An 18,707-nucleotide genomic window follows, 5' to 3' on the forward strand; every position below is an offset into this window, starting at 1 on the left:
CCAAAGGATGCTTTGAAATTATCAAAAGTTTCAGTCACAAAAATGTGAGAATAATCTTAACATCTATTTGAAAAAATGCTTTTCCAATGTCCTCTGCAGTAATTGTGTAGCAACAGTGTAAGTACCTTTGTACACAATCCTCCACATGGAGTACTCTGTACCTGTAGTACTCCTCTTAAGCACAAACACCAGATCAAGATGCTTGTACAAAACAAGATAATCTCATTCATTCATAACAAGATGCAAACAGAAGTTGTGTGTAAGAAGAATTAGCCTTCACAAATATGCTCTAGACAAAATAAATAGGCATAATTTAAATTAATTCATCTTTCTCAGTTTATGAATTCTAAATTGGGTGTTTTACGCCACCACGATGCATCCAGAATAGCTGATTCAGAACACCAGCTTAAGTGATAAAGTATCCAAAGCTAATTAATAAGTTCCAAAATATGGAATACCAGAGATCAAAAATTATACCAGGCATGAACGTGTTGATGTCAGAAAAAGTGGTTTATGATGAGCAAGCATGTGAGCACCACAAATTACTTTTTCTGGATACTGCCACAGTCTCCTGAATTCTACAGAACTAATTTAATGGAAAAAAAAAGTGGATCTTTACATCTGATGGCATTCAAATCCATAAATACAACTCCAAATTTTCAAAGAGCTCTTTTAATGCTATTTTAAATAATACCTTCTCCAGGTTCTACAGAGAGAAAAAGTATAACTTGATATCCTTTTTCTCCAGGTCCTTCTCATGGACTTTTGTAACTGAACACGTAAGCTATACCATACAGAACTGTGCCCTTTAGAGCAGTCTGGACAGCAAAATTTCTGTGAGTTCCTAAAATATATAAAATTAAAATTTTGTGTGCAGACTGCAAAGCATCTTGCAGATACCGGGCTTGGAAAAAAAAAAAAGGACACTGAATCTGCTACAATCAGAATCTCTACAGAAATCCCACATACAGGGTCTCGTTCATATTCCCTTCTTTAGTGCTTGAATTCTTCAAGAGCTCCTTCCACTTTTCCTTTGATTTAAGACCACCCAGATTCTCCACTAACTGAAACTAAGTCAAGGTGCATGTATGACAGTGTAACATCATTCTCCTAGTTTAACCTTACTTATAGACAGAGCCAAGACAAATTAACTGACACAAAGTAACTTCTCACAGAAGAAAGTCAGGCTAAATCTATGGTAAAGTCACAAACAAAACCAATCCTTCTGACTTTCTAATCACAGCCACATCTGTTTTAATATTTACCCAAAATCCACTAATACCTGTGAACTGTTGTAGGTTGATTACAGCAAATGTTTGATTAAATCAATTACAATTTCATCAAAATGACATAGTATTTGTCTTTCTCTTATAGAAATGAGAGTCTAGTAGCATTTACTACATGACACTACAGATACTTGAGTGGCATGGCTTTTCTACAGACATGCATGATAATATGATACATACATATCAAATCTTCCCCAAACTGGTGCTGTCCAATATGCTCAAACAATGAAGACAGCACAGGCAGGAGAGCGACTGTGGTATAATTGATGATTTGTGTAACTCCTTTTGGCTGGTTCCTGCTGTGTGTAAACTGGCCTTGCTTAAGATTTTCCATTGTTTTCTCCAGATCCTCAGCAGCATTGTCCAAAAAAGCTCTCAATGCCATCCTAACAGATTCCAGGCCAGTTTTCATCACAGTCCTGTTTATAGCACGCAAAAAAAAATGAAAAAGTATATTCTGTTAGAGAAGCATAGAATAAAGCTTACTCTTGGATTATATGATATAGATAACAGAAATCTGAAGGAAAATCTTTCATCTTTTAATATTGTAAAATCTTGTTTCATAGTATCCTGCAGAACACAATGATATTTTAGGTTTTCCCATTGAGTACATAAAATTCTTAAAAAATTATAAATTAAGTGAATCATTTGCGTTTTCCCACTGAGTACATAAAATTCTTTAAAAATTATAAATTAAGTGAATCATTTGCCTTCAGAAGGGAAAAACTCAACCAAACAAAAAACACCTAACAAAATTAAGAATGAGTAAATCTGCAATTTCTGACTCTAGAAAGAGAAGAAATGTCTCAAGCTAGAACTCAGAAAGTCTTCCCAACCATTACAGTCATATTTCTTTCTCCAGAACAAGGGCATTAGAAAGGAATCAGTATAAACAACCACACCTGTTTAAAATTAAATAATTAATAAATGCATTGAGTACATAACTATAGTACCACAATCAGTTATGTTGAGATATAATCCAGGAGAATTATTACCTTATTTGGTTTAACTAGCTCAACTACAGAGATCCTTTGTTTAAAGAATGTATCCATTTAGGCAAGCGTGAAATAAATCCAGGTGATATTCTTTTGAAAACTGAATATAGACCAGCTCTTCTCTCTAATCATTTATTTTAAAGAGTGAATATACATGGTTTCAATGGCAGTATCATCAAGCTTTCATGAAACCTCCATGAATTCCTTAATCCCCATCTGGAGCTATTTTTACATCTCTACCGAGAGCTGAACTAGTGACTCGCAACCCTATATGTATTCCATGTGTAGAATTGCATGGAGCATGGACAATTTATAACAAAACCCCCCTAAGATATTGTCACCTAAATGATTACTATTCAACAGCTGAGCCATATGAATGACCATGATCACGACTCTACCCCACAGCAAATTGAAAGTAAAACTTTAAGCCACTGCAAAGATACTGAGAGTAAGAACTATCTGCATGTATTCCAGCCAGTCCTTTGTAACTAAGTGGAAAAAGCTTAAAATTTCCATGGAGGTAGTTAAAACTATCGTATTTTGTTTCACAACTGCAAAGATCTAAAAGATAACTATCAGCACAGATGGTTGACTGTCCAGTAAATTAAAAGCAACATATTACCCTCCAATATATCAAGGTTGTCTCATCCATAACCTCACAGTGACTCAAGCAGATAAATTTAACTTACAAGTAACATTGAATTCTATGTAAAGGGTTTGGGTTTTTTTCAAATTATAACCTGAATTAACTTTTAACTTTGCAAAGACAGTCTATGAGACCAATTTACTGCAATCCATGTGCACTTAAGTCCTGAATTTGCTGATTAAACAGTGTAAGCAAAATAATAAAATATTTCTAATTTTATAGCAGTTTTGAGAGAGTCACATGATTAAAACCAGAGGAACTAACCGCAAGCAGTTTCTGGACACTATTTATTCATAATAAAGTTTAAAGTATAACCTACAAATAGTGTCCTGTCAAACTCTAGTAATTAACCTACTTTGTAATGGGAATTCTTTTCAGCACTCTAACTTCTTGAGTTTTAAAATTCTGAAGTCTTACACAGGTATCCCAAATCCGTCTGCACATTATTTTCTTAAGTGATTTTTCTTCGCCCTTTAGAAAATCTAATGAATATTACCTTGCATCCAAGGTCTGGCCCAGGATGTGAAGACAGTTGACTATTGATGTTGCATCGTTTCCTAAACAGGGAGGAAAATTACCCACGAATTAAGCCAAGCATAGCATACAGAATATCGACACTCTGCTAACTGTATCTCTGGGTTTAATGAAAGAGTAAATGACATAGCAGAAGAGCAACTGAACTTCTGCATAATTTTAACATTCAAGTTAAAAAACATGCAGTTTGTTGTCTTAGCCTTGTTTACACAAATGCAGTAACTAGAGGCAGTAAAGCATCTCTCATCAAAGAGCTGAGGCAGTCAAGATGGAAGCACTTAAATGTGGGGTTAATTAGAGCTGCAGCGTATTGTCTGGTTTTCATTTGAGTTCTATAAATTGATTCAAGTTTATCTGAACATTTATCTTCCCCTTCTCAATAACATGAAAGCTGATGACTTTCAAAAGTTGCTACCGTGGGAAGAGAACATTTGTATCAATTGTCATAAAAAAAGTAGTTCTCAGGTGTTACCCATTGGCTGCAGCCATTTATAGCTGGATTAGGTCTGGCCCACATGAGTAACAGTCTCTGACATTATATGCATATTCCATAATCAATTGGTTTTTTCATACTTAAGTATGTATAAAGAGGACTTAAACACAACATGCATTGTATTCATATGCACACCCCAAAATGTTGCCATGTACAAGTCTCCTTCCTCTAAGTTCACTTTTTAAATCCAAGAGAGATGTAGGCCACATGAATCTGAACCACAGCTCACCTAATATATTTATTTTTTAAAATAAAAATCTGAAAAAAAGCCCCTGTCCTTTCTTGCTTCTCTTTATATTTAACATTTCTTGATTAAAAAGAAAAAAAAAAGAAGAAACAAATCGAATGTTTATGACAGATTTCTGAAAATACTGTCATCTGCATACAGTGATATAGTGCACTAGACTTTCTCACTGGTGGATATTTCAATTAAAATATAGGCAAACATACAACTAAAATTAGCAACTGTTTCAGTGAAAAAGAGTTTTAAAAAGATAAATCGCAAGGAAGGTGTGGGAGGTTTTTTGCAGCACTGAGAATGCTGTTCTGTGCTATCAAAATTAGGAGGTATTTTTGTGGTGTTCATCCACAGCAGATTAAACAAACCTGAACCACAGCTTCAACGGCTGCCCCTAGCCAAGCAGTCCCATCCTCTTTGCACTGGCACTTGTGATCATGCAATGATACAGCGAGCAGATGAGAGAGCTGAGGTGGCCTAAAAGAATCTTACCAAAACACCATCCCAAGCAATTAAGGATTTTTATGTCAGACCCCATTTTTCTCATTATTTTGCTGCTCTGGTGATACAAATGCCAGTGCTGATGAAAACAGCGCAGAAGTGTGCTAATAACAGCAGGCATGGAAGGAAGTACTCAAAGCAAACGGACTTGGACTGTGGATTAGACTGTCATAGAATCATAGAATGATTTGGGTTGGGAGTGACCTCAAAGATCATCTAGTTCCAACACCCCTGACAGGGGCAGGGACACCTCCCACTAGACCAGGTTGCTCAAAGCCTCATCCAGCCTGGCCTTGAGCACTTCCAGGGATGGGGCAGCTGCAATTTCTCAGCAACCTGCTCCACAATAGGATGCCTTACTAGAGATTCAAACAATATAAAAATCGAATCAAACTACCCATATAAACTTGAGTTTTAAATTGAGAAAATATCAATTAAAATGATCAATTCACCAAAATTATTCACTAAAAACTTTCAATTTCAGCCCAGTAATGATAATGAAAATAAATAAATACAGTCTTACTGACGCACAGCCACAGCTCTCAAAACAGTACATTAATGGGGTCAAAAATCTACATTCACAGTATAAAGAAGTAATGATTCCATGCTGAATTACTATTCCATAATCTCAGTGACACTCTTAGATATCAAATGTGATAAACTATTTAAGTTTATTTGGGAAAACATGAATGTTTAATTTTCCATTTTATAAAGACTTCAATACATAGCTTAAGCTACATGACTTTCACTAATGATTTTCATAAATGCAGCTGTATCTTCAGAAGTACCATTCAAATTCACAATAATATGAAATATCTATATAGCAAAACTATATAGCATTTTGCTATTTATTATAGCAAACTCCCCGCTATCCATAAAGGCTATTATCAAACAACTCCCGCTCATTGAAGATGCCTCCAAATCACACAAATAACTTTCTAGGCCACAGCTGTGCTCAGAGGCATCCTTACGAGCATTGTCCCCTCTTCTACACAGTCCTTGTCTTTGCTAGAGTGCAACTCTCTTGTTCAGGTTTTATAACACAATGAAATTCACTGTCAGTGTGAGGCAAACTATAGGGTGACTTTGACTTGAATTAGTAGACCCACAGTAAACAACCCAAGCACACTCCACAGTCTTACGGTGATCTTGTCATAATTCATGGAAAAAACACTGTGTTGGCATAAAGATTTTGTATTCTGCAGACTAGTAAAAAAGTTAAAAAACGAACTGTAGGCATAGTGAAGACTCATCTGATCCTATCTGACTTATCTCCTTCTACCACTTGAACCCAGCCAAACAACAGGAAATAAGCAAGCTGAGATGTGGAATGGAAGAGATTTTTTCTCTGGTACTGAAGAAAATTACATTGACTTGGATTTTTTATTTCAACTGCTACTCATTTTAGAAATAAAAAAAAAAAGTCTGAAAAACAAATGCACACAATAACAAAAAAGATTTGCAAAATTTTAATAGTATACCTGAGCTAGTTCATTCTTTGAAGAAACAACCTAGGGTATAAACCAGAGCTTATGTGTACGCTTGTGACATATTCCACCCTTCAGAAAAAGCTGCAACAATGCCACACAGCTGCAGAAATAACTCCATTCCTCCTATGATCTTTTGGCTTTACAGGCAAATCCACTCAGCTCATCTCAAAACATTTAAAAGCGATATCCCAAAATAACTTCCGATCTTTCTTCTCAGTTTAATGGTTTTCATAACGGTCTGTAAGCTTTTTAAACACCACACTGCTGCAGCAAGTGAGTTCCTTTCCTTCAAATTGAATGAAATATGCAGGAATTGAGTTAGATGCATGTTATCTTAATCAAATTCTAATTCACAAGATAATTACCCAATTAGGTATATTCACGGATGCTGAAGTTTGCAATGCATCCATTATAGAAGCTATGTATGCATAGGATGTACTATTTCAACTCTCCTATCATCATGGCATAAGAAAAAATTGCAAAGTAAATGACTGTGCCACACATTCCATATAATGTATACGCTTGATACAGACTTCAAATTGACTTCATTTAAGTGATTTTTCACATGGCATAAGACAAACACGGAGCTCCTGCTAACATCACATAATACCAAAAAGATAGTACACATGCGTATGTGGAGTCAAGCACATCTGGGAATATTCAAGAATTCCATAGAACATAACTAAGCATTTCAGCCCACTTCAAATTTTCTTTAATGACTTCCCAATACAAATGTGCAGTTCTGATGCTCTGTTTCTCCCAAATGGTTTAGAATAAAATCACAAATTAGTAAGTATAATTAACTCAGCCAAATTCTTTGGTAGGATAATGAAATCCAGATATTACTTATGACACAGGGATAAACTAAACACACACACCCCCAACTGATAACTACAAAAGCTTTTTATTTCATCTAACCAATTCTGTGATCTACCAGTCTAAACAATTAGTGGTCTGTGTAGACCATGCATTTCAGCCATGCAGCATGCAACAAAGCAGCACATAACACAATGCAAAAATGGCAAAGAAAACCAAGTGATGCCATGCTAGTATTTGTCAAGGGTCTCCTTACCAAACAGTGAAATCCTATGCCTGACAAGAACTCCAAGTTTGCAGAACAGGCTGAAGACAAAAGAAAAATAAAAGAGAAGAGAAGGGAAAAGGAAAAAAATAAGGGAGGGAAGGGGGAAGAAAGAAAAAATAACAGCTGATATATGAGCAGGAAAAGCAACATGATGTCACGCAGAAAGAATCAATTGTCTGAGCAGAATGTGGGACAGAGTACTAAAGAAAGAGTTTTTAAAGTGCATATTCTTAACAAACATGGTTAAATAAGCACATATTATAATTAAAGAAACAAAAAAAATTAAAAGCAAAGCTAATTAATATAAAAGCATCCTATATGATACCCACAGGGAAATAACCATCAAATCTTTAAGAAATAAATTGTGGTCAGTGTGCTATTCAGGATACCACTGACAATTGAAAAACAAAAGGAAAGGGAATCAGATTAATTGATGTGTGTGTGATGGTAAATGTTTAACTAGTTCAATTAGGATCTTGTAATCTTGAACAAGGTGAGAATTTCTTTTCCAATACATTTTTAAAATACTTAACATGAGGAATAGCCTTTTACATGGTTAATAAAACAATAAAAATCATCAATGATTTCATTTCACATGTTTGAACTGCTTATGCTGATGAGCAGTGCTCCATTGAGAACAATGAAGAATAGAGATTTGTGTTAATTCATAGAAGCAGGAGCAAATTGCCCTACCAAAACTGGCCTGGCCTCCAGATTAAAGAGGGATTAGCTCAGTCTTCATAATTAGGTTTGGTGTGACAATTTTCTCCAAGATAAACATCCATTCTGGTGTTACTTTTTTTATGCTGCAAAACCTTTCATCTGCTATAAATGACATGAACAATATCATGTCATTTCATTAAGCTACTTAATTATTAGGCATACTGGCTATTTGTTAGCCTCTTGATTTAAAAGCAAAAGATATAATAAGCATGTCTGCACAGCCTATGGATGAGATCTGAACATGCTGTTCCATTGACAGACAAGGTATGGCCTCAAATGGAAACATTTATGTCCAGAATCACAACATCCAGGTTAATGTGGTGTTGAATCCAGCTAATTAGCCAGTGCACAGTGATCCACTATAGCAACAGCAACTGCTCTGTTTTAGAAATTAATCTGCTTGGTGCATGTTCAGGGATCTCTGTTCACTTTTAATCCATGATGCAGACATATACTATATATTCTTTTATGAGGACCCTGGTTCACCAGGTCCAACAGGAGAAGCTGTATAGAAGCATGTTATCATATGGATCTTATGTCTATTCTAGCAGAGACATTAAATAGCTCACAATCTATCTTACATACAAATGTTACTCAACTAACTGAACTTATTATCTCCAGTATAATTAGTTTAGGTTAAATAAATAACTAAGTCCAAATGGCCAGTACTTAGATTGATGTCCAGAACTAATTTTACACAACCATAGTAGTACAAGAACTTGTAAGACAGTCTACTGGATGAGAAATGTAAAAAGCACAATACAATGTGGTTTCCATAATCTTTCTGCCTTGATAATTAAGAAATAAACCACTCCTGTTTCCTTGCATGTGTTTTCATCTCCTTGACTGACACATCTGGATGACAGGTAACCCAATCAAATATGGCAGCAGCTCAGATCTTTTTGCAGGGCTGTATGTTCAGGAATCTCACACAGCTAAAGAACATTTGTGCAGGCATCCTGAATCTCAATGCAGCAGGTATGCTGATATATTTGACATATTCCGGAAGTATAGGGTTTATTGGCATGACTTAGCAACTGTGAAAATACTGTTATGCAGGACATTACAGACAGAAGAACAGCAGGTCTTAAGAGCGGAACTTTATTCAGGTGCATGCATTTTGAAATGGTTTTTTAATTCTTTGAAGAATACCATTAAGCTGCTAGATCAAATTTGTCCGTGACATGACGCAGAGTCAAGACAGCCTGTACTTACTTATGCTTAGTACTATTGCTAGAAACTACACTCAGTATTCAGACAATCTTGCAAACCTCGCATGTCTGTATGACCATCAACTGGCTGTCAGCCTCAAAGAACAGCAATTCAATACTGCATGGTTCATACCCAATAACCGCCAAGAAGTCAACCATGATGCATGTATACATTACAGGTATGCAGTAGGTCCTGTGAGAGGCTTGTAGTCCACCTTACTAAATGGGAAATGTGGTTTCGATTCATTCAGAAATGAAATTAAGTGAAAACATTAGAGGGATGGTCTAAAAAAACAGTAACTTCAGAGAAAGGATCAAGTGGGTATTTCTGTGATATTACTACTCTTATTGCTATTTAGAATACTAAAGAGCAGAAATAATGCTATTTCTTAATTTTTATTTTTTATGGCGGACAATAGTAATGATATTTACTGAAACTCAGCTGTAAACAAGATTGGCTTTTAAATCTATTGTAGAATTTTGCAGGAAAAATCATTTTAGGATATACCTATTTCCAACAGTGAAAACTGAACAATTACATAGCCTGTCCCACAGACTGTGGAACTGTTGAACAGAATGCTTAATCTAAGTTCCCTGCATGCTAAAATTATCACCACTACCTTTCAAGCAGCATATAATAATAACTCTGCATTCCTCTCCATTGCAAACAATGAATTTTCCCAACAGGAAAAGAAAGTGCAAAAAGTTTAATTTGTGTGCTCATAAAAATATTTCTCTGCCTCTCACTTTCCCACAATTAACAGCTGCTGTTAGAAGACAAACATATGCATAGACATTAAAATTATTTTAAGCTTTACCTTGTGACCATTTCTTTCTCTTTATTAGAGGCATGGCCTCCAGTGCTGAGAGGCCTACTTGCTGAAGATAAGAAATACAGGCGATGATTTTTAAAATACTGATCAATCAAAGGAAGCACAACCTGAAATTACATCAGAAAGAAGTGATTATCTCAGGGCTTTCTTTACTATGTTCCGTATTACTCTATGTAAGTCACAGCTAAAGACAGGAGATTTCAGGCAGATTTTTCTATTTTAAAATCTCTACATGTTTTTTTCTTTTTATTCCTATTCCTTTTTGAATGTTTTAGTATCCAAAGCACTTCATATGTCATCATGAAAGGCAGCAGAAAAAAATTTACATTATCTCTGGGACTTGATCTGTGGGCTTTTTTAGGAGGAGTACAAAGTAGAAAGGGTAATTTAATTTAATCTCACCATTTAAGATTTTTCCCATACCATGTAAGTAGATACAAATATGGCTATTCATTCCTTTTAATGCAGGTTTAAGAAAAATTCACCTACAACTGTCAGCTCATGAACAGCACTTAATTCTAGATGCTGTCAAATAAAACTCCTGTCACTCATTAAGGGCTTGTTCACAGAAGTTTTCCCGTTTATGTCCTGTGGTGATCATTACTCAGCGCCCACTGCAGGTGTCAGCCGGGACAAGATCCAAAATAAACAACTGATAAGAAAATCTGAAATTGCTTCCTTTTTAGAGCATGGTTCACAAGAAAGTGGAATGCTAACTTCTTAGTCAATGAACACAGTAAATAGTACCACTTGGAAGTACTTTAAGGTATTGAAATTACAATTTTCTGCAAGGATATCGGTTAGAAAATGCTGCAAACAGTTTCCTGTTTCATTCACTAATGAATTCAAAAGGCACTCTGAATATGCAAACATCATACAAGCTTTTACATGTGAAAGGCATAACCATATTTTCTTGATTTATAATGTGTGAAATCTTGAGACAAAAAGGAGAATTGGGATGACAAGAATCTCGGCTGTCAGGGATAAGGGAAAGTGAAAAGTCTTGCACGTGGGGAGGAATAAGCCCAGGTATCAGTACACGCTGAGGGCCGATCAGCTGGAAAGCAGCTTTGCTGAGAATGACCAGGGGGTCTCAGTGGACAGCAAATGACCCATGAGCCAACATACAACCTCACTGCAAAGGCAGCCAACAGCATCCTGGGTTGCATTAAATAGAGTATTGTCAGCAGGTCCAGGGAGGAGATTCTTCCTCTCTACTCAGCACTGGTGAGACCACATCTGAAATGCTGTGTCTGTGTCTGGGCTCCCCAGTAGAAGAGAAACATTGGCATACTGGAGAAAGAGTCCAGTGAAGGGCCACAAAGATGATTAAGGACCAGAGAGGGTCCTTCAAATGATGAGAGACTGAGGAAGCTGAAACTGTTCAGCCTGAAGAAGGATCAGGGAAGATGTCATCAATGTGTATAAATATCTGAAGGGAGGGTGTAAAGAAGATGCAGCCAGGCTCTTTTCAGTTGTGACAGGACCAGAGTTAATGGGCACAAACTGAAACATGGCAGGTTCCCTCTGTCCTTCAGGGAACACTTTTTTTACTGTCAGGGTGACTGAGGACTGGTACAGGTTGCTCAGAACAACTGTGGAGTCTTCACCCTTGGAGATACTCAAAGGCTGTCTGGACATGGTCCTGTAATTTTTCCAAATCTGTACTTCATCCTGCATTATTTTCAAGCTATTTTTATTACTACTGTTTTAAATTAATGAAATAATGAATTCAACACAGAAAAATGCAACTATAATAATAACATTCACTGAAAAATATGTTCTCACTTCAATTACTAAGTTGACAAAGAATAAGCAAAGATATACTGTACTTTGGCAAAAAACTTGATTTCTTGTTCATATGGGAACTGCTCTCCTTTGCCTCTGCTGCCACCATCTGCAGAGAGAAGAAAATTAAGCTCCCTATAATTCATATATCCTAATTACAATCTAGTCTACATTTTTCTTAGAAAGTGTATACTATAAACAAATAATACTGGCCATCTTTATATGTAGATTTAGGACATGTCAAACAGCATACACACTACTCAAAGTGGCATTTCATGACTACCTCAAAAGAGGAAAAGTAACAGCAAATAAAATGTATAAAGAATAATGGTCCAAATCTTCATAAAAGTGTAGAAATTTCATAGTCCAAAGAGATATGGATGTTTTTGTGAGAAAAAGATCTGGTCCTATGTTTGTGTTTTCCTGTTAGAGGTGACAATTTTGAAGCCTAAACTCAGATTCTAATGAAACACCATTCTCCAGTCATACCCAGGAGAAAACAAACTAATGAATTTTTGCTCCTTACTTGTGGACTTCGTCTAAAGAACACAATTAATGGTTAGATCTACCCAACTGAAATTTAAATTGCTTCACTTCCCCCCATTACTACAAAAATCAAAACCTCTTTACAAATATAATCTGGTACAGCTCGCAAACTATTTATCCTTTATTTATTGCCTTCCTTGCATTAGTCCATTGAGGGACACAAATGGCATTGGTTTCACTGATGTTTCTAGTGTTTCAGTATTTATTCATTATCATTCTTGCAGTTATGTCAAATTTATATAATTAAAAAGAATGAAGCCACGATAATCAATCAACAGCAGCAGAAGTAACCCAAGGAGTTATGAAGACCAGACTTTTGCTACTGTAAGTAACCATGGTGTATAATAATTCATAAATGTGATAATTTCCACTTTAAAACTAGACAGGCTTTTGGACGAGCACTAATTTATTCAGTCTCCTTGCTGCTCCTGTTACTAATACCATCAATTACACCATCTATGCCTACACATGAGCCATGGTATATGTTATATGTTATTACAATTACCACAGTCACAACAGAAGCTGCACCTGGCCAGGGTTTTTTGGCTTTTACTGCTCATGTAAGAAGCTGACTTAGGTCACCAAACATTTGCCTTTTTTTATCTTCAACAAAAGCAGGACAAGTTAGATCCTTAATAGCACTGTTGACAAAACATGTGCTGAGTGTTTGTAAAAGAACATTTCCATTATGGGAGTTTGCTGGAGAGGTTTCTCTACTCCTTTCTCCAGAGAAAATTTCAGAATAGTATGAATGACTGGTTTCATTTGCTCTCTGGAAAAGGGATTATATATGAATAGTAACTATTAATGTGCACATGTGAGAGATTATGATTTTGTACATAAATGCAAGGGGGCAACTAGTTTTCTTTTTCAAAGAATGTAAGTCATTATAAATTTTGTTTTAACACTTTTAATCTGATGAATGAATATGGGAAACTGGGATGAATAGCAACAATATAACTTTCAAAAATTCATAATCTTCATCAACTCTAGGAAATTATAGTCCAAGAATATGCCATTTAAAAAAACTCCAAAAATTCTAGCTGTTTTTGTAACATTGGACATCTTAGTTAGTAATTAATTAAAAAAAATGTGCAAGGAGTACTATACCAAACTCCAGAATGTACTGATGGGCTTCATCCACATATCTTATAAGCTGTTGAAGGAAACTGTAGGCAAAGCGTTTCTCAATGGAAGGTGTGTCTAATTCCAGGTCCTTAAGTCCTCTGTAAAAAGAAGCAAGTAAATTTTCACAGAAACAGAAGAACTCAAAGCAGTCTTACCTCTCCATGTAGTCTGATGCCATTTCCTCTAGTAATGATTAAGTGCATATCAATAAAAACATTTTTCTGTTTGATGCAAACAGTACTCCTACACTTGCTTAGGTTTTGAGCAATTTGTTAAGACACAACTAAGATTTGCCAACTAAAAGGTTACAGAAAAATGAGACTTGACAACCAGATTAATCCACTATCATTATGAAGTGACGGAACTGCAGTTTAGGTTTTCCAGCATGTTCCATCATAGTTACTACTCTGATATGAAAAACATATCTTCTTTCAACAAGTATGAATCTCCAGAGAGCAATTCCATGACATAGGCTGATGTCTGCTAGCAACAAGTTGGCACTGACATAAGCCTTGAGTATGCAGGATCAGGACTTAACTGATGGCACACCAAGAAGCTATGGTTCACCAGCAAGGGAGCCATTCACCCCCCACTGTCACAGGTACCAAGCACATTAGTACTCAATTATGTTATAAGTTTAAAAAGTATATCTACTTCATATATACTGTATATAACTGCCTGTGTAGTGCACATTTATGCTTTAAATTAAAACATTTATGATGCTATGCTTCAGTTGCAGTAAAAGAGATTCTGGAACTAAAATAGCATTTCTACCAGTAAGGGTACAATAATGTCTGCTTCATTAAGGTTATCTCATCAAGGACCTCCTCAGTGTAAAAGGGATAATAACAGAGAAGCCATAAACAAGAACACATAGAGACACAAACCTGGTAGACAAGGGAAAAAGGAGACAATGCCGGAGAAAAAGTCTCCAGTTACTAATTAAGGAGCCATTGAGAAAATTCAGAGAAAACGTTGCAGAGGGCCACCTGGATTTTGTAACTACTAAGAAGCTGGGTAGAACTATAGAAACTAATGATGGACTGTGCAAGGGGAAAGAATCAAGAAACAGAAAAAAGGAGAAGAGACAAAAAGAGGCTTAAAATGGTCAGTGATATGCAAACTGTGGCCTGTCAATACAGTTGTCTGACTGAGTCCTGTACCACATCACTAGAGTTTGTCCTATATTTTTATTAAATCCTTTCATACCTATCTCTCTGTGCAATATCACTCACTATCCCATGTGTATTTGTGTGCTGCAAGGAGTAAGTGCCAGGTACTGGCAAGACCAGCATGAGTGGATACTGGAGTCAGCAACTGGAGTCAGACTTGGGGTATATGTGCCCCAGAACATTTTGACACTAATACTCAACAGAAAATTACCTGGAGACAACATATCCATTAATCTGTAGAAATTTCAGAATATCCTGTGCTTTTTCTCTGTCCTTGGCTTTTTCTTTGGCTGTGAGTGTATCATACGGAACAAGAAGAGGATGGTTGCCTCCTCCTACTATGGAAAATTCAGAGAATTAAAGAGTTACCTGTTGACATAGTAAGTCCCAGAATGTAAAAGTACCATCATGATAATAAATAGCATATCACCATAAAATCTAGTCTGAAATAACAACACACTGGTCTATTTTTTTACACAAACCGTAAAAAAAATTCAGATAGAAAATTTAGACATGGCTGCATATTTCTAAAATTACCAGATAAATATCCTGAATTTTCTGCAAAAATTGTTAAAGAATAAAAAGCTATTAACTGTTACAAACACATATTGCAATTAAAACTTCAGACAACAAAACTGAAAACACTTCAATAAATAGCATATTATTTCATAAGAAAACAAAGATATAAACAAATAAATATATATGTTTATATATAGTATAAAAATACTTATTTTATATCAAAGAGCCCTGCTTTTAAATATTCTGATGACAGGGTTCATTGAGTTTAGCAAGATATGCGCATATCTAAAAAAATATTAAAGTGATACAGTTCTACTTTATAGTAATAAATTAAAGGCACAAAATTAGAATACATTATTCAAATGCAGTTCGCACAACTGTCCAACCTGATCAAAAGAATGTGCCAAACCAGAGGCAAACAGAATAAACTCCATTGGTATTCCTGGCAAATATCTGATGTATTGATACCTCCCTGAATGTAGATACTTAATTTGGTAGGAAAATAACACTCTACTATTAGTATAAATATCTGCATAAAAAGCAAAATTCTCAAGATTTCAGCTTCTAATACCACCATCACATAACAGAACACAATAAATTCCTATGACAATTGCTCTGAATCCCCAGGAAATTCTAAGGGTAATCATCAGACTTATCTCAGAAAAAATGCTACAGGAAGTCTCTAATAATAATATTCTTTTAAGGGAACAAATTCCCTCTAGAATGTATTGGAGGCATATGTATTCTAAAATTTTTCCATTAGTTCTGCCTGAATTCATTTAAATACATGCAGAATATAAACCTAGTGGGTTATCTACAGAAAAAAATATCAGCTTTAACACAAATAAAGACATTATTTTAACACAGAGGAAAAACAGTAAGTTACACAATACATGACAAAACTTTTCATTTAGGTAAGCAAAGAACATTTAATTTTTATGTGGAATCAAGTATCTGCTCTAGGTTTGTTCACCTGTCAATTCAACACATGATATGTACAGTCCTAAGTAAACACCCTTTAGAACTATCTGCAATAAAAGAAGTAAGACAAATGAAATTATAGCCCACTGGGCAATAGTCTGAAAGATTAACACTAGAAGGAAAATGTATTAATGTAGATGAAATTTATTTGCATCCTTTGATGAAGAATTCTTTTCCTTTGATACATTTGAATTGGTAAACTATTTAAACAGTGACACTTGGTACTATAAAAAAATTCAGGCACCAAAAATCACAATTAAGAAAGATATTTCATTGCTTGTCAATTTAAATTTGCTGTTCCTTTTTTTTTAATCTGTTTACTCAAATGCATAACCTAAGCTAACCATAGAGAACTTAAAATACTGGAAATACCTGTAGTTAATATTACCTTTTGCTTCAAGCTCCATTTTCTTTTTCTTTGCCCATATGTTATGGTAGTTTTCAGCCATCATCTCAGCCATAGCCTTAGGAAAATGGAGAGTGTTGTGATATATGTCGCAACAGTTAACTCTCAAAAAGGACAATTTTCTGGTTGATATCAAATAACACATTTTGCTCACTCAAAAGTTCAATACAATTTTGCTATAATGGTTCACTGAAAACAAGGTTTTATTGAAAAAAATATTATATAAATTTAGGTAGAATGGGCATTAGGCATAAGAGTTAGGAACCTGGTGCTGAAAAGAGAACTGTTAACACAAAAAAAGGAGGAACCACAAAGAGAAACATAGTCTGGAAAAAGTGTCAGATGAGGCCTCAGATGAGGGACCTGATTCTCAAAACAAGTCCAACAAGAACCCTCTGAAGGCCCTGGTAAGGGAAATAAAGAACAGTAAGCCAGAGGATTGAATTTACTTGTTACTGCTGGCTGTGGCAGATGAATTAGAAACCCATGGATATAGATTCTTTGATGTGGATACTATGCTCACTTGCGTGAGCACACTGTTAAAAGTGCCAATCCTTTTACTGCAGAAATTCTTCTATACATTCATATAAACCCAACACTTTCAGATTGGCAAACTAGAAGCTAGTCCCAAACCAAGCAAAACAGACATGGTCTCCAGTCTCTATCTAGTAGGAACTAATATTTCAACATGAAACAACTTTTTAAACCCACCTCTCCTGTCTTCCTGGTTGTATACCCTTTATTTGTACACAGTGGTGCAATTTTCTGTAGATTTCATTTTTCACTTCTTTTATGAACCTACAGAAACATTCTTCTCATCTCCAAATAAGGGTTTTGAGTAACGACTATTTCAGAATTCCAACGTCTTTATTTGAGAGAATACTCATGAATTCTGAAAGCCGTATCTTATTTGTCTATAAAATAATTTGTTTCATAACTTTTTCCTCCAATGAATATGTTATTACACATATCTCTTCTGTATGGTAGATGCCTTCTATCATGCACACTCTGATCCTGGTGTCTTGATAATCCAAATTAGGACCTTTGAAGGATATGTTTTCTTTCCTTGGAAAGCAGAGTGCTATGAAGATGTTCTAAGAGCAAGACCTCACTACTCATGAGGTCCCAGGATGGGACCAGGTGACTTAAGACAAAAATGAGAAGTATTTTGCAGACCTGCAGTTTTAGACATGGTCATGATTCCTGCTAGCATAGTATTTGCACAGGATTTTGCAAAAACTAAATAGGACTGATCTTTATGTACTAGATTAAAAATAATCCCAAAACATGAAAAAAAAATGACAAAACTCCACAACTTTGTTCAAAAAAACAAACTTTGTTCTAACAATTAATCTAACTCTGACCTCTAGCTTGAAAGATATTAAACATTTTTTTAAATGTCCAAAATTACATACAATTAATTTTTCAAAATCAGATCTCATTAATACCTAACATGTTTGCATTTGAATTTGATATTGCATTTTAATTAAATTTCCTTAGCTTTTAAATAAGAGATTCTGAAGCTAGTTTCAAAGCCCTTGCATCACAGGGCAAAGAATCATACAGCCACCAAGCTCTGCTTTATAGCTAAGGGCTACAAAGGAAATAAAATTAATGACAAGTGTTAGAGGGTAGAGCATAAAAGAATAAACAAGGGACTAACATTAGTTCTAATGCCATTTGTTTGTGGTTTTTGAAAGGATGCTTACTTTTACCAGGGTTTGGTTTACTGCATCATGATATAATGGTGATGTTCCACACCCAGAGTTGTTTCATGACAAAGTTGTTTCAAACAAAGCCTGCAGTCTTTTAATTATACTGAGTTTATACAAACATTAAATTATGTAATTATGAAAAAAGAATAAAGCAATTATAAGGAATCTATATATATTATAAGGAATCTTTGTCAGCAATTTTATAAAGTCTTTGGAATGACCAGCAGTCTACTGACAGTTAATTGGCCACAAATTCTTATTATTGTAAAGCTAGTCAGCAATCTAAACCAGTTATAAATACAAAACTGGAAACTACAAGACACGAATCAAGGAGGGGAAGTCCAGTGTGAGATTCTGATCAGAGACACAGTATGGCATATACTGTACAGTTAGCCAATTAATTTACTTCTGCTGCTTG

General features: G+C 35.3%; 1 protein-coding gene across 1 annotated transcript in view; it reads right to left on the reverse strand.

Annotated features, from left to right (window-relative positions):
* RYR2 (ryanodine receptor 2 (cardiac)) overlaps positions 1-18,707 on the reverse strand; it is a gene marked incomplete at its 5' end in the record, with an annotated part of 271,378 nt that overhangs the window by 67,762 nt on the left and 184,909 nt on the right. The window contains 8 exons of the mRNA XM_009069811.1: positions 1,467-1,705; positions 3,424-3,484; positions 7,256-7,305; positions 10,020-10,141; positions 11,867-11,931; positions 13,479-13,594; positions 14,880-15,003; positions 16,557-16,632. Coding sequence (XP_009068059.1) covers positions 1,467-1,705; positions 3,424-3,484; positions 7,256-7,305; positions 10,020-10,141; positions 11,867-11,931; positions 13,479-13,594; positions 14,880-15,003; positions 16,557-16,632 — 853 coding nt within the window. The remainder of the gene's footprint in view (positions 1-1,466; positions 1,706-3,423; positions 3,485-7,255; positions 7,306-10,019; positions 10,142-11,866; positions 11,932-13,478; positions 13,595-14,879; positions 15,004-16,556; positions 16,633-18,707) is intronic.

This window comes from Acanthisitta chloris, unplaced genomic scaffold (assembly GCF_000695815.1).
Source record: "Acanthisitta chloris isolate BGI_N310 unplaced genomic scaffold, ASM69581v1 scaffold650, whole genome shotgun sequence".
NCBI classification, from domain to species: Eukaryota; Metazoa; Chordata; class Aves; order Passeriformes; family Acanthisittidae; genus Acanthisitta; species Acanthisitta chloris.